At 41.2% G+C, this 25361-nt stretch overlaps 1 protein-coding gene across 1 annotated transcript in view; it reads right to left on the bottom strand.

Moving 5' to 3' along the window:
* The window catches only part of DNAH11 (dynein axonemal heavy chain 11), a 352005-nt gene that overhangs the window by 13312 nt on the left and 313332 nt on the right, over positions 1 to 25361 (bottom strand). The window contains 6 exon segments of the mRNA XM_043589069.1: positions 8930 to 9049; positions 12158 to 12349; positions 17924 to 18151; positions 22014 to 22141; positions 23005 to 23153; positions 24312 to 24505. Coding sequence (XP_043445004.1) covers positions 8930 to 9049; positions 12158 to 12349; positions 17924 to 18151; positions 22014 to 22141; positions 23005 to 23153; positions 24312 to 24505 — 1011 coding nt within the window.

The raw sequence follows: 25361 nt of genomic DNA, 5'->3' as shown, positions 1-25361 counted from the left end.
GAACGCATCTTAGTATGGCTCTATAGGTTTTACTTTCCTAATGTACGCATTTGCCATAATACTCTTCAAGTTATTTTTTACACGATACAGAGTTCTATGTACTCATACTGAATAAACAGGAATGTGTATATGTAAGTAACAATTTAGAGGGCACTATCTACAAAGAGTCAGCTCAGTGACACTTCCTCATGCCTTTGAACCACTCAGGGTAGAGTCCACACTGCTCGCCTCCAGATCCACAGACCCGGGACCGGTGTTGGCACATACTGACGCTCAGTACACAGGTGCCTAATGAATGAACGGCGGGAGCGAGGAGGCATTTATCATACCCATGTACTTCATTAAGGCTGCGGTAGAGGAAGACATTCCACATAGAGGAAGGATCTAAAGAAAGGCAATGTAAAGAGCAATACCAAACCTAAGTTATGTGAATACAGTTCTTCAAAAGGTGACAAAAGAATTTACGGACATGATTCTCTTCCCAGCCAGGAACAGAGTCAGTCAAGTACTTAGAATGGACTACCTCACTCAGCATAATCTCAGATTTTTTCCTGATGTTTTTAGTCACCAGGGACCCTAACAAACCTGTTTTGATTTTCCTAATCTCTCTTGCTATTAATTCTGGCTCCACGTGCTTAAATGTACAGAGGCGTGTGACTTTTAACACTCACCTAATGGAGCTATTTTAGGCTTAGATTTTCTAAGTCATTTTCTGAAATCGGGGTTTTTCTCTCCAATTTTGTATGTTGTGCCATCTGGTCCCCTCACTCTCACCCAGAGGCAAAGTGAATATTCACGAATGTTTATTCAGTACTAAGTACTCATCACCTAGTATACCACAACAAGCCTTGAAAATATAAAAGGTTCATATAACCTAGTTCTTAAGGGACTCACAGTCTGATGGGGGACAAAAGAAGTGATTTTCTTCACAAGCATGTCACCTGTGAATAATGGCAGTTTGTTCCTGCTCAGACCTGCAAGTCCAGGTTTCCTAGAGAGCCTGCGGCCTCAGAGACAATGCTCAGTGGCTGGCTGTGAATTCCAAAGGCTTTTTAAATATTTGAGTCAGCATTTCTCTTTTGCACTAGGAAGATTTCCAAGTTAATCTAGTCTTTTATTTTGTGACAAACAGAAGTCTTGACTAATGCATATGAGAAGGAGCAGCTTGGATCATCTTCCCCACCAGCATCTATTAGCTTGGTTTGTTTCACTCATTGATCTGCATTTTCTATCATTTCACATTTATATATCAGAATAATCAATCGCCATCTCACTGATTCAGGGTGACCAAAACAGAACTGTGAGGGACAGTTCAACTCACGTTTTTATTCTACAAGATAAATTAGTCAAAATAAAAATATGGGCACAAAATACCAATAATGAAACCAAAAGTTAGAATACATACAAACCAAACTTTATTCTCTAAAAACAAGGACCTGGTCTTCCCCGATGGTGCTCACTAGACTGTTGAAATTTTAAGAGCCACAGTTAAATTGCCTTTCAATTAAAAACAGAGTTTTAAGCAAAGACACAAACCCAAAAGTGGAACCACTTAAAAACGTTAAAATGCCATGGGGACTGCAAATTTGTTTCAGCGCATATTCCTACAGTGCTGGTGGGAATGCAAATGGCTGTACTTTCTGGAGAGACAGGCAGTCTTTACAAACAGGCCCAAAGTGCCTTTTATATGTTCGTTAATGAGCAAAACAAAAGAGCCACAAAGGAAAAGTAAGGGCTTGAGGTTTACAGCCAGCCAGATGTGGTTCAGTTCCCATCCCTGAAAGGTTTGGTTGCTGGTGGCCTTTCAAAATGACAGTTTATCTGAGTTGCAATCTTGTCAGTGAAGTGATGTTCCTCATAGCAGCCTACTGATAGTGGCTGTGGGAATTTACATGTGTGCAAACAGCTAGGCACGCCGTAAGTAGACTTTTACGTTAGAGTCTTTTCTGCGTCCTAGGAACATTCAGGTACATTTTGATTTTCTGGAAGGAAAAAGACAACCTAAAGAAAGTTCCACTCTAAATTCCTACCACGATGTCAAAGTTTGAGAAGTGAGTTTTAGTTGATACGGGTACATATGTGTGTGTTCTCTTTCTCCTTTAAGTACACTGTAAAGATTTCAGTATGTTCAAGGACTCCTGGTTCTGAATCCCTTCCCACTCAAGGCCTTCACGAAAAGCTCCTGCTTGTGGACGGGGTCAGAACCGTACAGCTCTCTGCCTACTGACCACTATCTTGCCTTTGGGACAGGGCTTTTTTTTTTTTATTTTTTATTTATTTAAAAAAAAAATTTTTTTTTTTTTTAACATTTATTTATTTTTGAGACAGAGACAGAGCGTGAACGGGGGAAGGTCAGAGAGAGGGAGACACAGAATCAGAAACAGGTTCCAGGCTCCGAGCTGTCAGCACAGAGCCCGACGCGGGGCTCGAACTCACGGACCGCGAGATCGTGACCTGAGCCGAAGTCGGCCGCTCAACCGACTGAGCCAGCCAGGCGCCCCTGGGACAGGGCTTTTGAGAAGGTTACTGTTACTCCTCAAAAGAATCAATAGTTCTAAAGACACATTTCTCCAAAGAAGATAAACAAACTCTCAATCAGCACATGAAAAGATGCTCCACATTATTAGCGTTCAGGGAAATGCCAATCAAAACCACAATGCAATACCATTTCACACTTACCAGATGGCTTAAAAAAATGAGAACAAGGGTGTTGGCAAGGCTATGGAGACAGTACAACACTGATACATTGCTGGCAGGGATATAAAATGGTACAACCACTTTGGAAAACTAGTGTGGCAGTTCCTTCAAATGTTAAACAGAGTTACCATATGATCCAACAATTTCACTCCTAGGTATATACTCAAGGGAAATGGAATCACATGCCCACACAGATACTTGTTCATAAATGTTCATTTGCATCGTTATTCATGATAGCCAAAAATTGGAAACGACCCAAATGTCCGTCAACTGAGAACGGATAAAGAAAATGTATCCATACAATGGACTGCTATTTGGCCATAAAAAGGAAGCACTGACATGTTAACTATAGCATGGGTGAACCTTGAAAACGTTAAGTGAAAGTGAACACAGAAGGGTACATATCCTACCACTCTATTTATAGAAAATGTCCAGAATAGGCAAATCTAAAGAGACAAAAAGATTAGTTGTTGCCTGGGGTTAGGGAGTTGGGGAGAGGATGTTGAGTGACTCCTAATGGGTATTGGGTTTCTTTGGGGGGATGAGGTGTTCTACAACAGACTGTGGTAAGAGCTGCAAAAAAACCCGTGGATTGTCCAACTGAGATTGGGAAGTTTCAATTTATCTCAATAAAGCTATTAAAAAAAAAATGGGATCATACTCTAGGAGAACAAGCCTCCACTTAATGAAAAAAAATCAAGGATTTGAAGTCCTTGTTGGAGAAATCAGTGGCAGGCGCAGTTATTAGACATTGGGAAAGCCAGAATCCTGCCTCTCTGTTGACTCTGTATGACTGTTGTCCTTCTTACATTTTGCTTTCTGATATTCTGGCATTTATTTTTTTTTATTACCTTTTAAGTTTATTCATTTTGAGACAGAGAGAGAGAGAGAGAGAACAAGCAGGGGAGGGACAGAGAGGGAGAGAGAGAATCCGAAGCAGGCTCCATGGGGTCAGAACAGAGCCCGACTCTGGGCTCGTTGTCACGAATGATAAGGTCATGACCTGAGCCAAAACCAAGAGTCAGACACTTAACTGACTCTGCCACACAGGCGCCCCTGGTATTCTGGTATTTAATAAGACTCACCTCTTCTGCCGTCTCTCAAAGTATATGACAAGAAGTTCCGAGTTTACTGTGAGTCTAAACGAGTGTACTTTCCCTAAATGCCATGGCCTCAAAGTGCTGTGAGGAATTTTCAGAAATCACTCGAAGTTAAATTATATTATCATGATGTCTTTAGAGCTGACAGGTGCATTAGTGATTTTGTGGACAGTACCTTCATTTTACAAGTGAATAAACTGAGGCACACAGAGGTCCTGAGCAAAGCTGGACAGCAAGTTAGTGGCAGAACCAGAAGCTAGAGCTCTGGTCTCCTGGATTGTCAGGTTTTGTTTGCGACACGACCCTGTGGCACCCTCCATGCACAGTGCGGACACGAGTCAGTGTTTTGTTGACCTATGCCCCAGATACCGCAAACAGATCTGCTCTCGCAATGATGTAGCACACTGCAGACAAAGTCTGTGCTCTGGGGAGTCTGACTGTGAGTTCAAATCCTGGCTTAGCTACTTACCAACTGTGCAACCTCTGTGAATCTGGCTTTCATTTTTGATTACGTGGGATATTAATACCCATTTTGCACGATAATGGTGAGAAGAAATAATACTCATGAATTGTGTAGTACTGACCTCTGGCACAGAGCAGGTTTTTAATAAATGGTTTTCGTTGTTATAATCATAGATAGTCAAGTATGAAATACATATCATGAAACTTTATACTTATAGATAAAATACCTTCCATTTTTAGCATGTTGTTCTAACCTTGTACTAATGTTCAAACCTGACAATGGTTGTTTTGTAGATGAGGAAACTGAGGCTCAGGAGATGTGTCTAAATGCAAATACAGGGGGAATCGAATGTGAACCCTGGTATTGTTTATTTCAGAGCTCAGCCTCCTAATTGTTACCCTATATTACCAGAACAGTTTTTTTTTAATGTTTACCTTTGAGAGAGAAAGAGTGAGAGACAGCGAGAGAGACAGAGACAGAAAGAGAGTGTGTGTGTGTGTGCACGCACAGAGTTGGGGCAGAGAGAGAGAGGCAGACACAGAATCTGGAACAGGCTCCAGGCTCTGAGCTGTCAGCACAGAGCCTGACACAGGGCTCAAACTCATGAACTGTGAGAACATGACCTGAGCCACCCAGGCGCCCCACCTAGTGCTCATCCCAACAAGTACCCTCTCCTCAATGCCCATCACTCATTTTCCCCTCTCCCCTGCCCCCCATCACCCTCGGTTTGTTCTCTGTATTTAAGAGTCTCTTACGGTTTGCCTCCTTTCCTCCCTCTGTAGCTATTTTTCCCCCTTCCCTTCCCCCCTGGTCTTCTGTTAAGTTTCTCAAGATTCACATACGAGTGAAAACATGTTATCTGTTTTTCTCTTATTTCACTTAGCATAATACCCTCCAGCTTTTGGGTGACCTGATACCTTATTTTCCAAAAGTAACTTACTGTCTCACCTGTTTAGCATTGCCAAATATACACCTTATGTGGAAGAATAATTAATAATTATTCCCTAACTCTGGCCAGAGACCCCCTAAGGCACACTGCTGTCAGGGAACCCTCTCCCAGTGGGACCTCACTTACCCAGCAAGAAACTCACTCAGCCTCCTAAAGGGCAATACCACTGAAAACATTGTGAGGGAAACTTTAAATCCCACACCATTAATGGGTTGCTCTCTTGATCATGTTTCAGTGCAACCAAAGATACTAATTTCTAAATAAGTTAACCCACATGAGAAGTAGTGAAAAGACTTCCTGCAAATGCACAAGTGTTAGATCAAGTTCCTACTATAAAAAGCAAGAGCAGGAAACATATGCAAGCGAACAGAATAACTGGGGTTTTGCAGCATCTAACACCAAGTCAGTAAGTGCTTTTAACTTCCTTTGTTGAGTTGAGAAGGCAGCACTGTCTGGGGCGGAGGCAAGACAGCAAATGACACATTTCTTTCTTTTTAAATTATCCATTTATTTTTAAAGGGTTATTTACATATTTAAGTAATCACACCCAACATGGCACTGGAACTCAAAAGAGATCAAGAGTCACGTGCTCCACCCCACTGAGCCTGCCAGGTGCCCTCCCTGCAAAAGAAGCATTTCAATCCTGGAAACGTCAGCAAATCTGCATGGAAGGGTGGATACGGAAATTTCTAAAGGGTTCACACACACTCCAGTGCCGTTCCTGAGGTTCTGTCGTCTCTTATGTATTGTACAACTCTGTGAATGGGAGCTCAGCCTTGTGAAGGTTAATGGACTGCCTACTTTGGCAACAGTAATTGGCTCCCTATCCTCAGGCCAGAGCCTGAGAGGGAACATCAGCAGGAGCTTCTCACTCTGCCCCTTGACCTCCACCATCATTTGGAGAAACCAACCTCTGTAAAGGTCGCATGCCCAACACTGTTTATCTTTCCCATCTCCATGGAAACCTACTCCCAGACCTCTTCTGAGGAGTGACTTCCAATTGTATTAAATTGAAAGTGTCTTTCTGACCTGTGAAATCCTGCTCATTAGAACTAAGGAAAGACCAGGAGACTCTCCGCAAAAAAAACAAATGGTCACACAGCAGCAAAGTTTTTTTTGTTTTTGTTTTTTGGTTTTTTTTGCATTGTTCCCAAATTGTTTAACATTAAAAGTAGCAAAAAAAAAAAAAAATCTGTCCCCAATTTTCTATATTAGACTACATACAGTATAACCTATTTTCTTATATGTGATTATATTACTTCTCAAAATAGACTCAAGGAAGGGTATCAAAATTACGTAATGCTTTTAGGAGATGAAGTTCAGAGAAATTATGAACAGGAGATTGCTCAAACCATTAAAAAATATGGCACTACTTTCTATTATATGTTTACAGTCCTTGGCATATTTTATTTTATTTAAATTCCAGTTAACATACCATGTAATATTAGTTTCAGGTATGCAATATAGTGACTCAACCCTTCCATACATCACCCAGTGCTCATCACAAGTGCAAATGCACTTAATGCACTTAATCCCCATCACTGATTTTAGTCATCCCCCCACCCACCTCCCTTCTGATAACCATCAGTTTATTCTCTATGGCTAAGAGTCTGTTCCTTGGTTTGCCTCTTTTTTTTCTCTGTTTGCTCATTTGTTTTGTTTCTTAAATTCCATATGGAATCATATGGTATTGGTTTTTCTCTGACTTATTTCACTTAGCCTAGTACTCTCTAAATGCCTCCACATTGTTGGCACATGGCAAGATTTCATTCTTTTGTATGGGTAATATTGCATTGTGTGTGTGATATATATATATATATATATATATATATGTGTGTGTGATATATATATGTGTGATATATATATATATATATATATATATATCACATCTTTATCCATTCATCTGTCAATGAACACTTGAGCTGTTTCCATAATTTGGCTATTGTAGATAATACTGCTGTAAACAACAGGATGCATTTATTCCTCTGAATTAGTATTTTTGTATTTTGGGGGTAAGTATCTAGTAGTAAGATTGCTGGATCATAGGGTAGTTCTATTTTTAACTTTTTGAGGAAACCTCATACTGTTTTCCAGAGTGGCTGCACCAGTTTGCATTCCCACCAACAGTGTAAGAGGGTTCCCCTTTTTCCACATGCTTGACGACACCTCGTTTCTTATGTCATTAACTTAAGTCATTTGACAGTGTGAGGTGATACCTCATTGTCATTTTCATTTGTGTTTCCCTGGTGATCAGTGATGTTGAGCACCTTTTCATTTATCTGTTGGGCATCTGTATGTCTTCTTTGGGAAAGTGTCTGTTCATGTCTTCTGTCCTTTTAGTTTTAATGTTTATTTACTTACTTTTGAGAGAGAGAGAGAGAGCGCACAAGCCCAGGAGGACACAGAGAGAGAGGGAGACACAGAATCCAAAGCAGGCTCCAGGCTCCGAGCTGTCAACAAAGAGCCTGATGTGGGGCTCGAAATCACAAACTGGGAGATCGTGACCTGAGCTGAAGTTGGACGCTTAACTGACTGAGCCACCCAGGCACCCTTCTTCTGACCATTTTTTAATTGGATTATTCATTTTTTGAGTGTTAAGTTGTATAAGTTCTTTATATAATTTGGCTACTAACCCTTTATCAGGTATGTCATTTGCAAATATCTTCTCTCATTCTGTAGGTTGCCTTTTAGTTCTGTTGATTGTTTCCTTCACTGTGCAGAAGCTTTTTATTTTGATGATGTCCCAACAGTTTATTTTTGTTTTTGTTTCCCTTGCCTCAGGAGACCCATCTAGAAAGAAATTCCATGGCCAATGTCAAAGAAGTTACATTGGCACTATGTTAAACACAGTTGGTGTCTTGTTCAAGCAAAAACAAAGATGGCATGGTACAGGGTGCCTTGCATTTTGAAGAAATAAGGCAACGGCCATGAACATGGAGGCCTTGGTGAGAGCATGAAAAAAAGTGTGGCCACCACGTGCAGTTATTTCAATATGGAAAACAGGGACTGAGCACGTTTTCCAGGAATGCAGCCTGGACGCAAACTGAGTGCCCATTTGATCCGTCCAGATATTGGGTTGGTAAAATGAGAAATAGGAAAAGGAGTGTGGTCTCTTTCAACTTCCAGTACAGTGGGTACTCTACCCTTCCTCACAGACAGAAAAACTGAGTTCTCACATCACATTTTTCCTGAGGATGTACATAGTTAAGAGTTAGTGATCAAAATTTAGAATACTCCATGGCTTCTGTGACGGGGAGAAAACTATAAATTTCACTTATATTAGAACCCCAAATTGAAATCAGTACACCTATCTTCTGGCTGGAGCTCTTGCCCATGGGAATGGGTTGTCCTGGGGCAAGCCACGCTTCAGTGTCTCCCTATAAAATAGGCTAACAGTGTCAGTACTGCATACCATCCAGGGTTATTCCAAAGACCCGGACAGTCGGTGAATGTGCCCTTCACCTGGGCACAGCACAGTAGACGTGCACAGACATCACCCAGGAGGTCCTGGTGAAACAGATTCTGATCCCATAGCTCTGGGATGGAGCCCAAGACTCTGCACAATTTCTAACAAATTTCTAAACTCCTTGATGGTAGGCCAGAATATACTCACAAAAGGCCACAACACCTCAGTAATATTTAAGTATTTATATAGTGACATTAGTTAAAAAAATCTTACTAGAATTTTCTTCTCTGTAAAATCAATTGAAAGTGCCTTACCAGAGATGGATTAATGAATTTGTCCAAATACACCCGACACAGTCTGCGATCCCAATCATCTGTGATGTGTCCCCCATACATGATCTCACCAAAGAGGTAACGGAGATCTTCCCACGGGACCTGGGAGGGAGATCACACAAGTGTTCATTTCCAGGCCGATGCAACGGTCTCAGAGTGGTCAACTAGCAGCACATGCCTCTCTACAAGTCCCTCTAACACAGCGTTTCCTCAAATCCCCATCAACAGGAACATTTAAAAGAGGTTCAGAAATTGTTTAGGTTTCTCCATAGAATTTGAGAGAATTCTTTTCAGTGTGTTTTAATACATTCAGTGAAAAGTCACTAATACTGAACTTTTTTTTAAAAGGAAGTGTGATTTAAAGCTTATTTGAGACAGAGAACGTGCTTATGCGTGTCCTCCTGTGAGCGGAGGAGGGGCAGAGAGAGAGAGGGAAAGAAAGAATCCCAGGTAGGTTCCACACTGTCAGTTCGCAGCCCAGTGTGGGGCTCGAACCCATGAACTGTGAGTTCATGACCTGAGCCCAAGTCAGATGCTTAACCAACTGAGCCACCCAAGCACCCCAACAATGAACTTTTGATGCAGATTTTAAAGCAATTGCTCCTAGAACACGTCATGTAGGTAAACTTTAAACATTCAATATCTCATCTAAAAATTAAGAAAAGGTATAACTTTGCAGGGCCTTTCAGGTATGACATGTTTTTATGATCTGATTTAGAGCACGTTTTATGATCTCATCTAGGCAAAGAAAGAAAATGGTACACAATCTGAATTTGGGGTGCATTTACACCTCTATTACCTTGCAAAAATCCAGGCAGACCAATCCCCTTGCTACAGACTGATGTGAGGGCTGGGTTTATGGCATGACTGGCCTACATGACTGTTCTGAGGGTTGGAACTAATGATTGTACCATGTGGTATTCAAGAAATAACGGTATCTCTTTATTTGGCTTCATGGGATTTGAAGCCTCTCTCTGCCCCCCTTTAGCTTCCTCTGGGTTTGCAAAACATGCCAGTCTGTGATGAAGCCTTTCTAGACAGGAACCTTTATACCCTCAAGGGCAGTAGATTGCCTCCCAACAGTTCAAGTAAAAACTTAATTATAGCCTTCATTTGTTGCATGATGTGACAGAACAAGTAAAATTGCTTCAACTATTCCAATGTACTTGCTACAAGTTTATTTGAATTTGAATAAATGGACCTCAAATATGTCTTTCTTTTAAGCCGGTCTGATGTGAGTGAGCAATGAGAGAGGTGAGTGGACTGTACCATGCTCCCTTCGGGCACCTTCCATCCTGTCCTTCTGAAATGGACGGGAAACGAAGACCTCTCCATTTCATTTCTCTGAGTATGTTGAAGTAATACCCATTAGGCATTCAACCATCTGATATGCATCTCCCTCAAGATTTTAATCAGCCAGGGAACTATTCTTTTTTACATACGCCTTCCTGAAAAGGGCAATTTGTACCACCTAACTCCGTGTACATAATAACTTAACTCCCAAATCCTGGTAACTTGCTTCACCATGTGTGGTAAATGACTTGGGTCTAGACATCTGAGAGAGCAAAGGGTGTCAAAATCCGAAAGCTGTGTTGATCCAGGAACACCACTGGGGGCAGTGGCAGACAGGACCCACTTGGCTCCCTGGGGTTGCCACCTCTCAGGATGTGAGAGCTGGAGAGAGACAGGAATCCGTTCCTCTCCTTCTCCCCTTCATTTCGAACTCTCCTGTGAACAGGATTCAGCTGAAATGGGATAATACTCTTTGTCTCAGCCTCAGTATGGACTTGTATGAAAGTTTTAAGTGGTCCATTTCACTTTCTAGCCAGAACTATTGTAGTAGCCAACCTTACATGTGACTTTTTTTTTTTAATTTTTTTTTCAACGTTTATTTATTTTTGGGACAGAGAGAGACAGAGCATGAACGGGGGAGGGGCAGAGAGAGAGGGAGACACAGAATCGGAAACAGGCTCCGGGCTCTGAGCCATCAGTCCAGAGCCTGACACGGGGCTCGAACTCGCGGACCACGAGATCGTGACCTGGCTGAAATCAGACGCTTAACTGACTGCGCCACCCAGGCGCCCCTTACATGTGACATTTTAAAGAAAACATGGTAAGATCAACACAGAATATTACTTATTAGGAAAGTCAAAATATGCTCAAATTTTATACATTTAAAAAATGATAGATATGGAATGCTGGTCATCACATACCATATTAAAACCATATATTGTGGTTACAACCTGCTCAAAATATGTTGTTTGGGAGAGCGACCCACATGATATACTAAGTGTACCTATTTTGATAGCAGTCAAATCACCTCTAAAGCTTGAGAAAACTGAGTTGATAACAAAAATTGTAACAACGGCTACCAGAAGAACATAAAGCAAACCTTAAGACACAGAAATATGGGGGAGTTCTAGAAACTTATAGAATGGTGTTGTTGTCCAGAGCACAACACCTGGTTGTTTTTGACAAATAGATCTCAATTTGAACAGATTGAACTTAATGGAAAAAGTTTCTTTTGTGAAGACTAAGCCAGAAAATCCTTACAAATGGTTCTTCCATTTGGAAATCCAATCACTGGGTTTACAAGAGTTTGCACAAATGTTCTTGATGAGGCATTCCCATCCCCACCTGTAAAACACATTTTAGCTATGAAATAAAATCATTCATCTACCTTTAACTTCCAATCAAGGGGAACATTACTGAGAAAGTCACAACAAGGTGGCATCCTTAATACATAATAATGACATATGCAGGAAACGCACCATTATTTATACATGTGACGCGCTGTAAATTGCTTCCATCATAAGAACTAATTGTAGTGATTATTAATGCAGTGTTATGAACTGTCAGAATTGCTGTATGTAATTACATTTGTGCAAATGCTTCATTACCTGCCTAATGAATCTGGCATATATGCACATGTAAACCACTGTTTTTGTTAACATAATGAAGGACATTTTTTTTTTTTATGCACTAAGCTGCTGATGTAGAACTGGTTTGACCTATCTTATGAAGTTCGAGCATCCACTGCTGGAAAACCTTTGATCTGGTTTCTTTTCACACTTGGCAGAAGATGCATATATAGTGTCAGCTATTTCAATAATAGCTTCAGAAGAGAAATTACGGTCCATTTGATAGTGGCCAAAGACTGACAGATTCAGTACACTCTTTGGAAGAGGTTATCTGACCACTGGCACTTACGTTAGGGTTTGCCTCTAAGTAGTTGTAGAGGACGCCTGCACAGACGGTGAGGTCTCCAGGATTGAAAGGATAGCTGCGGCTCCAGCCCTGGGGGCCAAACCTTAGTCTCCCAGCGACACAAGCGTGGAAGTAGCACAGAGAAAAGAGGATGCTTTTAAACTCCTGCTCCTTGGAGCACGCTTCAAGTGTATCCTGGGAGAGAAGAAAAATCGTTGATTCTCCCTCTGTATGGTTTCCAAGGGCAAGGGTCTGAGTTTTCGATAATCTTGCACAAAACTTGGCAGGAGATCTCGGACAGGGGTAACATGCAGTTTTAAGCATGGCTGGCCATCCTATGAGGGGGTAATAGGAGACTGACCATTTGGCGTTTGCCAGTCTGTTAATTTAAGGCCAATGCTTTCACTTTGCTTCAGTTATTTTACTGAACGCTTCTAAATTCACTAGAAAATGAGACCATTCATTTTGAGCAGTGATAATACTGCTTGACATCATTTCCCCCTGCAAAATTCTCCTTGAAAAATCTAGATGGCCAAAGGACACCATCTTAGTTTCATCAGCGTAGCAGGATACTACTTAACCTCAGCCCTGCATTTCCCGGGGCTTCATAGTAATACAGATTACCTGGGCACATGGCCACCCATCAAAAAACGATTTCCATCCTCTCTTGAAACCAGATGTGCCATATGACCAAGTTCTTGCCAACAGAATTTGAGCAGAAGTGATGTGTACAATTTTCATGCCATTTACTTAAAAGGAAATCGCTCGCCCTGGTTGTCACTCTTTTCCTTTTTTGTGGGCTAGAAATGATGACGACTAGCCAACCATGGAAGCCATGAGTGAGTTATGGTAGAGGCACCTACCAGCCTGGGTGTGTGCCTGACCTCATGAAAGAGAGCTGCCAACTATATGGGAGAGAGGTTACCTCATTTGGATCAGTGTAATTTTGTACTGTACCTGAACTAATATAATCACCCTGACAAATGGTTTCCTTCCAATGAACTTAAAAGTAGAATTCATTGCTGGGTTGAGAGGATGGCATGTGGAACATTGGAAAACACACACCCTGTAGGCTAGATCTGTAACTTGTGGTTTGTTTTTTTTGTTTTTTAATCACAGAGGGAAAATTAAATCCTAGCATGCTGACATGGTTATGGCTCCCACAGCCATGAAATTAAAAGGTGTATAACAGGCATCCACTCTTTGGCTTAAAGGGAGTAGTACTTTATTCTCACATTTGACGGTTCTGTGAGGCCAACAAGGATTACTTCAATTGATGTTGGGCAGCAGAGGAAGATAAGGCCAGAGATTCATCTTCTTGCTTTATCCTTTAAAATGGTCAAATTACAGCCAGTCCACATTTGGATCTGACAACTGGGCCATCTACCAAGTATATTTAGCACCTTCAGGGTGGGAGTTCAGAGGTGGTCTCTCAGGCAACTCCTAGTGTAAGTCTAAACCAAGACAAGATTTGTCCTCTTGTTCCAAGACTAGAAGAAGCTTTTTAGTTTCTTTCCGACTATCATCAGAATTCTGGGTTACTACCAGATATAGTTCTAGAACTGGCGAGGCCACCCACAGTGCACACCCAACTAAATCATTAGGACATTCTAAAGCACTGAGCCATTTCTAGGTAATTTATGGGGCTTGAAAATATATGATCATTAAACATAACATTTCCACAATTAAACACGAAATAAAAGACAAACTTGTGAGAGAAAAAAATAGAAACCACAAAATTGGAATTAATCTTGAAGAATATAATCATATATTAGTTTTGTTTAGGTATTTTTAAATGTTTATTTTTGAGACAGAGAGAGAGAGAGAGTGAATGTGAATGGGAGTGGGGGAGGGGCAGAGAATACCAAACAGGTTGTGCACTGACAGCACAGAGCCTAAAGTGGGACTCCAACTCACCAACTACAAGATCATGACCTGAGATGAAGTCGGACACTTAACCGACTGAGCCACCCAGGCGCCCCTCAAAATATACTGGTTTTAAATGTAAAAAACTTCTAGGAGATGAAACAGAAGCATCAAACTTTTACTTAGAAATTATGATCTAACAAGCCTAACCCCTCCCTAAATCACATATAGTCCAGAGGAGATGAAGATCCTATAATAATCAAGTACATTTATTCCATCTATATTTCATATAATTGATTTAGTTTTATCCTCAGCACTAAAGAATTACAACTTAATGCTCATTATGCTCTGATAATACAAATGCCACTGGAAGAAAATATGAAGCAAGCTTTTCTAACTAGGAAAAAGTATGACTCTACCTAACACTCTACATTTCAGGTCAATCATATTTTTATAAACCAAATGATGAGCAAATTAATGTCAGAAAATATGCAAATAGCACTGTGAATACAGAACAGGCATCCACACACACATAACAGGGTTGTATGCACACAGATGCCAATTTTACATGCAAAGCTACCAATTATTTGTTTCTGCTGTAAATCTTACAGAAAAAGAAATCTATACTCTAACTTTAAAAATGTAGTTATTGGGGCGCCTGGGTGGCTCAGTCGGTTAAGTGTCCGACTTTGGCTCAGGTCATGATCTTGTGGTTCACGAGTTTGAGCCCCGCATCGGGCTCTGTGCTGACAGCTCGGAGCCTGGAGCCTGCTTCCGATTCTGTGTCTCCCTCTCTCTGACCCTCCACCCATTCATGCTCTCTCTCTGTCTCAAAAATAAATAAACGTTAAAAAAATTTTAAAAAATGTAGTTATTATCTGGGTATGAAAAGAGTCTAAACAGTATTCCCTTAGCACATCTTCAAAAGGCAGGTGCTACTGAGCTGAGATACATAGGGAAGCAGCATCCCGCAAGAAATAGTTTTTTTACATCTTGGTCACTTAGCGATTGCCTTTACAAAGATATTCTGGAATGCTCCAAAAAGGACTAATTTTTTTTTAAAGTTTATTTATTTATTTTGAGAGAGAGAGCATGTCCAGAGGAGGGGCAGAGAGAGGAGAGGGAGAGGGAGAGGGAGAGGATCCCAAGCAGGCTCTGCGCTGTCAGCGTGATCATGACCTGGGCTGAAATCAAGAGCTAGACGCTTGACCAACTGAGCCACCCACGTACCCCAATAAAGGACTAATATTAAACTTTGTTCCTTATGAACACACATATCAAAGTTCAGAGGTAAATTCTGATTTGGGGGTAAGATTAAAAATACACATTTAATTTGATTTGAATATTAAAACATGTAAAAACATAAAAACACCCAAACAAAACAGTTTATTTGTCTGGATCCCTTGGGTGCTTTTCTCATCCGAGAAGGACACCCAGACAATATGGGTGACTGGGACTTGTTTCCCTAACCTGGATGAGTACCCAAGGTCCATGTCACAGGCTTCAGCTACCTAAGACCATGGTAGCAACACAGAACACCCACGATGATACAAGTAGCCTTGGGAAAGTGGCAAGTCTGTGATACAGATCACTAGTTGACTGTCCTAAAAGGTCTCACTGCCAACTTTGAGCTGGGCACATGGCTGTCCAAGGTAAATGGACTTCTCCCAGCCTCTCTTGAGCTAGGGAACACAATGTGACTCAATATGACCAGTGAGGTGAAAGGAGAAATACTGTGTACTAACTCATAGGAAGCATCCTTAAAAGAAAGCAAACACATATCCATGGTCATCTTCTTTGTTCCGGCTTTTATCCTACTGTCAGGAACATCGACATGGGGACTGCTACCTGGGACTCTGGCAAGCCCATTCTAGAAACAGTGCACTGTAAAACAACTAGACTGATAACTTTGTGTGACACACTTAACTCTGAATGACTTACCTCCAGAATCCTCATGTGACAGAAATACTTTAACCTTTTTTTTTAAATTTTTTTTTTAACGTTTATTTATTTTTGAGACAGGGAGAGACAGCATGAATGGGGGAGGGTCAGAGAGAGAGGGAGACACAGAATTTGAAACAGGCTCCAGGCTCTGAGCTGTCAGCACAGAGCCTGATGCGGGGCTCGAACTCACGGACCGCGAGATCATGACCTGAGCCGAAGTCGGATGCTTAACCAACTGAGCCACCCAGGCGCCCCACTTTAACCTTTTTTAAGCCACTGTTGTTTTGTACTTCTTTCAAAGGTAGCCAACCATAATTCTAACTGATTAAAGGGCACTGGGAACCTATTCACAGATGACCAGGGAGTACAGGTGAATACCCTTGAATTGCATCATGTGAGTAAAACCACATTTTGTTTTCTAACATAATAACAGGTCAGCATTCATAAAAGACTATTCTAAAATTTTTAGATTTTTTTTTAGAGTTTTTGTTGGTTTGGTTTTCGCTATAGCAGGTTTGATAGGAAGTTCATTAAATGAATAACTTTGATTATCTTTGTTTTTGTCACTTATGATCAAATTTAGTCTTAATATTTCAGAGGGTCCTTTCTACTACATAAATATTTCCTCTTGAAGTATGTAAGAGTCTTTCCAGTAAATGTAAACTTCAGTTAATCTAAGTGGCCTTCCAAGTAATAGTCAAAAGAACCAATACTTTAATGAATAAATGAGAACAGGAGAAAGGATTCTCCTATGATTATATGCAACAAATTTTTAAATGTGTATGTCCCTGGGAAGAGTATCCCTAGTTGTATTAGATTGTCAGAGAGGTCCTTACTAAAACAAAAAACAAAAAAACAAAAAAAGGTGGGCTGAAGCTTATTTGTTCATAAAATGCTCACTTTTCACAAATACAGACAACTGTTCTAGGGCGCTGGATAAATCCTATATAAATATATCCAAAAAATCCTCTTTTGTACTAGCTTTGTCAAAGAGCTTGAGAATGTCCTAAGTGTTCAGAAACTATAAATTGATAGATAAAAAAAAAATACATGCCCGCCAGAGTTCACCAAAAAATATACTGAATATATATAATAGATTGAACAAGATTTTTTAAGTACCTTTGGTTTACACAGTCTACTGTGTTTACATAGGCTATACATTAATTATTTAATTAGGTAATTAACTGTATTCTTCAAAAGTATAATCTAAGGTGGCCCAGAAGATACTGATGAAAAAGTGAAGCATACTTCATACAGAATCATAATATTTCTAACAGGAAGCTTAATATTTACCACCAAATCTTATGTATTTTCTTTTTGGAATTCATTCTACTTCTCCGAATAAGAATACTGTTTCCCAAGGGTGGGAAATCAGAGGGAATGGGAACTCAGAGACACAACCACAAAGGAAACTTGCTTAAAAGACTTGAATAGATAGATGTGATAATTTGGACAAGGAGAATAATGATGATCAAAGTATATTTATTAATTTATTTTAGATGGAAATAAAGATATAAGTAAGAAGGCAACACGGATATAATCTGAAAAGATGGTTTAAGTTTACTCACATCAAAACCAGATCTAAAGCATTAAATATTATACTGAAATTCTTCCTAAGTAATTACTGTTGTCACTCTCAAGAACATTAACAGGATTAACGATGGCTCTTCCTCTTCCTGTGCTAGGAGATACCAGCCTACCATGTTTGTCTTCAATAAGTAGGTTCCTCAGAAAGGGATGTAATTTACTCTCCTTAAACATGTGGCTTGTAGTTTTAGGGCAAAACACAGATTTTTTTTAGTCACTGGAATAGGCAGTGACAGGTGATCCTTTCAAGAGATTAAAACACACTTTGAGATTTCACTTCATCTCTCTGCACAAGACACCTGAGTAGATAACGGCCCCATGGTTTTGTGAGAAGACCCTGACCACTGTCAGACCAGGCTTCTGCTTTCTTACCTGATCAAAGTTGTAGAGGGCGGCATGCAAATTGGCCAGCATCCCTGTGGGGGGTTCATTGGTAATTTTAATGGAATTTTCCAGGAGTCCTTGAGGGATGATGTGTTCACTTGGTGTAGGTGCAGATTTGGCACTCATGAAAACTCTGTAATCTCTGTGGCTTCCTTGGCTGAATCGTTCAAGGAGTTTCTCCAGGGTTCCTAGCCACTTGGCTACCAAATGGACATTCTGAAAAACAGTATGGCTCATAACTCCTGTGAAACTAAAGGATATTACTTAAATTATGGGATCACAACATATTCCTATATATAAATGTATATATATTTCCTATATATAAATTTAATGTATTAAATTAAAGGATTTAATTTTTCCTTTATTATCATGTTAGGGAACAAAACCAAACACCAAAATACACCTGTACATGGAACACATTTAGGGCTCCAAATCACCATAGGTTATTTTTGTTAACCCAAATCTCCTTCCAACAACACTTACCCACATCCAACACCCACCAATCACCTTTGAGATGGAGTTCCTGATAATTTTCATTGTTACAGTTTAAACTCAATTATTGAGACCTATCTGGTTAGTTTAGTAAAGTATAAAAACTAAAAGCTAGCAATGTACCTGATCACCCACTTCAATGTTTCTGATGCAAACCTCCTCTATTCAACTCCTACTCATTAGTACATGAACTCAAAGGATGTGAGGGGTGAAAGGCTAGCTAAAAGAGAAATCACTCCTTGTTAAGATGCTCTGCGGATACCTAGCATTATTTTTCTTAAACCCTAGAGCTGTCAAAAATCATGAAACAGATGTCACCACTATCACTTCCTGATTTTCCGCTTTGTGATTCACAATCCTCCAATACTAAATACCCACAGAGTACATGGTAGTTGATGCTGTGAGAGAAATATAAAGGCCATACCCTCACATGCTCTCTGGTTCTGGAGAAGTCCTTAAATAGTGATTGAAACATCACCCCCAGGAATATGTAATTATTTCCAACAAACAAAAACATTTAAGATTACAACAGCTACAAAAAAAATCCCACAAAAAAATAAGAAAGGCAAATAGGTAATGGAATAGTCAAATAGGTATCTTTCTTTGAAAACAGTTCTGTTGTAAAAAGACGTATGCCAATTCAGTTGTTCACATTATTAGGCTATTTTCCTTCGGCAAATGTTGAAATCCTAACCATCAGTACCTCAGAATATGTCTGTATTTGGAATAGGTCTTTAAAGAGGTAATTAAGACTAGATGCAACAATTAATCCGATATGGCTTGTGTCCTTATGAGAAGGGGTGATGAGGACACACACAGAGGGAAGACCACATGGAGACACAGGGACGAGACAACCATCTACACACCGAGGAGAGAGGCCTCAGAAGAAACCAACCCTACTGACCACTTGGTCTCCGACTTCTGGCCTGCAGAACTGTAAGAAATTAAATTTCTGTTGATGAAGCCACCTGCTCCGTGATACTGTGGTCTGGCAACCTTCGCAAGCTTATCAGTAAGTCAGGGCTCTGAGACTCCTGGCTTCCACGCTTGCTACTAGATTGCAGCAAGAGTACTTCTCACACCTGACCGTGCCACTCACACAAGTAAGCAGAAACAAAAGAACAATAAAACCTGTTTTGCAAGCTCAAATATGACCTAATTCTCTATCTCATGGACTACAACAATACCTTACTTGAGAAGTTTACTTGAAACAAATGTAAAAATATTCTAGGCAGCGACTCTGGTCAGGGAAGAAAACCATCACCAGGTGAGCCACCTCTCAACACAGGCACACTCTGGAGTCCAGCCTGGGAGTCATTCGTGGGGATCTTGGCTTTGCGATTGGCTGGATTCTTGTGCTTGCTTGTCCCAGGGCACCAATGCCTGTGCAACATTTTTAGCCAATCCATGTATCTTGGAAACCGTCTACTTTGCCCATGAAAATAGATTTTTAAAATCTATTATGTCAATTTACAAACCATATGGTGTACATCTGAGATATAGATAGCTACCACCCTGATACCTATGTAATAGTTTTCTCTGGAGTATGGGCTTCTGATACAATGCTAGCTAAACATCCCTCGAAGGGCTCTATCTCATCACAGTAACTGACTAGTGTAGAGTTTGGTTAAGAGCTTATTAACATGTGCATACAAATCATGTGCCTATGCTGATACAATTTAACATACATTACAAACAATATAATGAGTTCTCATCATGCTGGTTGCCTCTTTATTCAAAGTCCTACTTCTCTTTTAAATGGTAAAGAGATACTAGAAACCTCCAGAAATTAGAATGGCCAAAGCCTGGGGCAATCCCTCCTCTCCAATTATTCTATGTCCAGAGAGGAACAGCTAAAAAGTTACATTCTTAATTACTGGTTTACCACTAAGAACAAAAATCAAACATCTAGGACAGATAACCAAAAGCAGATCCTTCACGAGACGAGGTCTTCTAGATTTTTTTTTTTTTTATGGTAAAACTTACAACTTGAATTTTGGGGGCAAATGGCAACTTGGCATAGAGAGAAAAATAACAGAAACATTTTACTTTGAATACTACGTTCTCCTGAGGATGACCATACCCCTCCTAGTTTCTTCCTAGTCTGAGATGCTGGACACATGAGAATTCTCAAAGAACTTACTTTGGCAGGAAGATCTCAGCATCTACCCAACTGTCAGAGCAATAACTTCGTTCTGAAAAAATAAACCCTCCACCGTTACCTGGCTTTTGTGAGCCTCAGAGGGTAAGCCCTACCCCAAGTCACTTTGCTGAAGTATCACCTAAGCAGTGGGTGTTACTCTCCCGGAGGGTTATGTTCTGCTTGGACCCTGGGCAGCTTCTTCGTGCATCCAATTTTATTTCAGTAGAAACTCAAAATGCATCAACCCTGGATCCTGGAGGCACTGAGGGAGGCCAGTGTCCTATCTCTGTGCCAGGGTGGCCACACAAGCTAGCAGAGAAAAAAATGGTGCTTGCCACCAAACAGACCTGAACTTGAATACCAGCCCTGCCGCTTTGCAGCTGTGTGGCCTTGAGGCTCTCCAGACCACTCCGAAGCTCACGCTTTTGTTCTTCATAATGGGAGGACAGCACCGATCCTGGCAGCTTTGCTATAATGATTAGAGATCATGTATCCTTGCAAAGGATCTGGTACGAATGAGAAACTTTAGGTTCACTGGGCTCCCAATTAAATGGCTACTTCCAGACCAGATGAGACAGCCAGCATGCCTTGCTGGAGAAGGAGTCAGGATGGCTCCCACGTGCCCCCTAAAGCTTGCCTGAGCTCCACTCATTCCTGGGTTCTTGCTAGAATCCCCAGCCGAGGGAGCCACCTGGGAGGACAGTGGGTTAGAGTCAAAGACCCATGTAATACTAGCACTAGAAGGGATAAAGGGGTTATCGACTCTAATCCCCTTAACTTACAAACAAAGGAAATGTAACACAATTTAGGGGCAGAGTCAGAGTTGCATGAGGTAATAAATGCAAAAATGCTCTGTCAACTTCGCTTTTAAAAAAACGTTTATTTTTGAGAGAGAGCACGTGGGGGAGGGGCAGAGAGAGAGAGGGAGAAAGAGAATCTGAAGCAGGCTCCATGAGGTTACCACAGAGCCTGACGTGGGGCTTGAACCCACAAACCGTGAGATCATGACCCGAGCTGAAATCGAGAGTTGGACACTTAACTGACTGAACCACTCAGACGTCCCAAAAATGCTCTGTTAACTTTAAAAGCAACTTGCAAATGTGAGGTTTTAGGACATGGGCCTTAGCAATCTACACAAGCCTGTTCATCCTGAAGCCCTACTGGAGTATTCCAGATATCTGTAAGTCAAGAGGATAAGAGGATTCCCTGTAATATTTTTAATTTTAAAGCACAATGGCTAAAAAATCCCTCAAAATATGATAGATATCCTTGTAAGCAGAGTCTCTCATCACCTGTGGAGGTGTCATGGACACTGAGAGAACCCCAAGACTCGGCAAATCACCAGATGTCATGAGGAAGGCTCATTCCTGTGGTCAGGACAACTCTGCGCTGTCCCTACCCCGTGTTCAGTCCCAGCATTGTCCGAGAAGAGGGAATACTCACTTGGAGTAGGACCCAGTGTCCTCCTTTGGAAGCTTTCTCCAGTGCCTTTTCTGCCACCGTCTCCTGGCCTTGTCCTAAAGACACGTTGTGGAATTTTCCCGAGTCTATCGTAAACCCCAGTCTTTTGCCTGTGAGAGGGTACAACACAGTGAGGGAAAGAGTGAATCAAGGACAGATGAGAAGGGTGTGGAATTCTGAGGCCCAGGGTCTGTCTGTGGTGACTGCTGCCACCTTCTAGGTCACTCTCCTAAAGAAGCCAAACTAAACTTCGGTCGTTTCAACAAGCAGCATTTTGAGCTCTCAACAGCTGCCTCCTTATGAGCATTAGCTAAGCCTGTGGAAATAAGTTCCTCTGGTTTTATGGTAATGAAGCTTTTGACATTTTGATAGATGGCAAGTATTGTTACTGAGCTTTATTAACTCTTGCAGGAGTAGAAAAGCATTTCCCTCATAAAAAGGAGCAACATGTGGTAGATATCACATCATTTTTTGAACAAATTGGCTCATTGGGTAAATGCAGGCGCCTCTCACCTTGTGGCCATGCTTGAATCGAGCACAGTCAGGTCACAGCTCTATTAACCTGGTACTCTCGGTGCGGGCTGTGGGGAATAGTAATCCAGAGCACAAAGCGACAGTGCCTTGCACAATCGAATAGGCTTGCTCTAATGACCACTATTTAGTCACAGGGGGCACAAGATTACACGAGCATGGAGAAAATTGCCCTCTGGCCCTTATATAGTCAAAAGGTGGAAAACAGTACAAAGGAAACTTGCATTATGCCAACCAGAGGAATGTTCCGTTTGAGCATTTCTTCAGACTACAGTGTTATTAGCCTTACATTTTCCATGTACTCAATCTCCAACAAATGAAAAAGGAAAGAAAGAGAGAGAGAGAGAGAGAGGAAGAAACTAAGGTAACTGTGAATGGAGAGAAGGTCAGGCAGGCCGTGGGCAAGGGGGAGGGTGGGAAGGCAAGCCTCCTGGCCCCTCACCAAGGATCTCTAGGTCTTTAAGGGCGTCCACCCCTGGAGACAGAATGAAGAAAACTGGAGTGGCTGGGCTGCTTTCTTCAAATGCTTTAACTAAGTCCAATCTGGTCCTCCCCACATATTTTGTACCCAGTTTTTCCTCCACGAAATTCCTATAAAAAAGAATAATGCAAAAGACACGATCAATGCTCATGACCTTGAAAAGGGCTACAACTTGGATCAGCTTAAATCATAGGCACAGGAAGGACGCTAACCATGTTCATTACATGGGATGTTTTTACACAACGATATAAATCCAGCTAGATTTCTAATGTATTAGTGTCAGTGAAATCCCTCCCTGCTTTAGAAGCTCTGAAAATCAGAAGCCTACGTTCCATTTTGGGGGCTACAGAGACCCCCCTCTGAGTACCACCAGCTGCCTGCCTGTGGCTTTGTATCCCCCAAATCTCCTGCCAGATCCCCCATTACTTATTAACAGTTCATTAGATTTGCCACAGTGCAATTTTCCGGCCTGCTGGGCTTCTCATGAATATACAAATGCTTTTTGGGGTGTTTCTAACACAGGGAAGCTCAATTAAGCAGGGATTATTTTCCAGCAGCATCAGATTTAGCAGAAAGTAAGTACTACTACTAAGCAGAATTAACTTGTAAAGTAGGGTATGCAGAGGCTTCTGCAAAGGGGAAATTAGCTGAACAAAGTGGAGGAGAAAAACCTGAGGTGCGGGAATGCCGTTGTTAGGAAGGAAGGTGAGAACTCTGGTAAATTCAGAGGCGAACGTGACTTGTGCGAATTAAGCAGCACATTACCAGTTAGAAGTCGAGAGGGCAAAGAGAGAGGACACACGGACGAATATGTAGACAGGGTTCCTGCTTTAAATTGCACCGGTAGTAAAGTTATAAGACTATTAGCGTCTCCATGAAAGAAATCCTTTTTGTTTGATGGGCAAAATCTTCAGAGCCCAAACGCCACCACTAAATAAAGACAGTGGAAGTCGCACTGGAATAATGCATGCCCCTGGCCTCTGAACTCTGATGACACCCATCTCTCTTGCTAGAATATTTCCAGTGGTTCCCTGTCTCCCCTCCTAATGCAAGTCAGGTTTTCAGGCAAGATGGGCTCAGTCTGACTAGAGACTAGCCTAGTTTAGTGTTCAGTGAGTTTCAACAATAGTAGTGATTACAATATCACATTTTCAGCAGAGTCATTTCTCATCAATATGGACCATAAATGCCACCACCAGATACTCCAGCCCCTAAGACCAGGTGTCCTCGAAGTTAACTTGAATTTCCAAAAATGCCAACTGCCCCACCTGAGAGCATATGTCATTCTGTCAGGGCGCACCGCTCTCAAAATAATCAGCTTCTGTATCAAACTTTTCTTCTTCCATTCTTGCGGTAGCTTCTCTTTTTCTGGACACTCGGATTCCGCCCACTTCCTCCACTGTTTGGCAGATCCTTCCACGTCTCGGTCTATGCCTCGAAATTCTTCCATCAGGGCTACTGCCTGTCATACAACAGGGGAACAGATGGGAATGGTGTAAATAGCTTACAGTTTGAGATAAAGACTAGCGGATGTGTTGGATCCTGTGTGAACAAGCTGTGCTAGATAGTCATCATTTCCTCACCAGATTCACTCTGCACCCTTTTCTGCTCCGCTAAGAGGGTGACCACTAAGGATTATTTGAACTAAATTCTCTGCTTCTCTGGTCTGGTTGGGTTTGGCCAAGAGGAGGCACTAGCAAGAGACTAGAGGGCTGGAGCAGAGAGAAGCGGGGGTATTTCTTCCTCAGCTCTTTCCCTGTGGTGACATAGTTTGGCAGTGGCTGTGTTCCTCTACCGAATGCCACAGCTCCTAGGGGTTGGCTCTCTCCCATAACTTCATTTCACAACAGTTTCAATAACAGCTCCTTTTCTTCCTTTTTCCATCCCCATTCCTGGTTTGATTCCCTTCGTCTTCTTCCCATACCATGATAATATATTCTTTGTAAAACTTTTTTCTTTCATCATCCCTTTGAATGAGGTCCTAACTGATCAACAATTGGACTTGAATTCGTAATTCTAAATAATTTAAAAACTCCATTAAAAATAAACCTAACTATACTATAAAAATAAGGGATGATGGTGATTTCCAATGGACAGAAATGTTTCCTTCTCAGAAAAAGGGTGTGGCAAAGGTTAGCAAATGATGAGCATCTTTAAGGAAATCCTGAGTCTAGGAGAATATTTTGTTTTAAACAAAATAAACTCTTAAACAACAGGATCTTCTGAGAGAAAAATAAGGTAAGGAATGATTGATGACTGAGGGTGATGAATAACCATTGCTTTTTTCTCGACAACATTCTGTTCAGCTCAAACAGTTT

The sequence above is a fragment of the Prionailurus bengalensis genome, chromosome A2 (genome assembly GCF_016509475.1).
Source record: "Prionailurus bengalensis isolate Pbe53 chromosome A2, Fcat_Pben_1.1_paternal_pri, whole genome shotgun sequence".
NCBI classification, from domain to species: domain Eukaryota; kingdom Metazoa; phylum Chordata; class Mammalia; order Carnivora; family Felidae; genus Prionailurus; species Prionailurus bengalensis.
The sequence above is the reverse complement of the archived record's forward strand: the minus strand, read 5'-3'. Positions and strand labels throughout refer to the sequence as shown.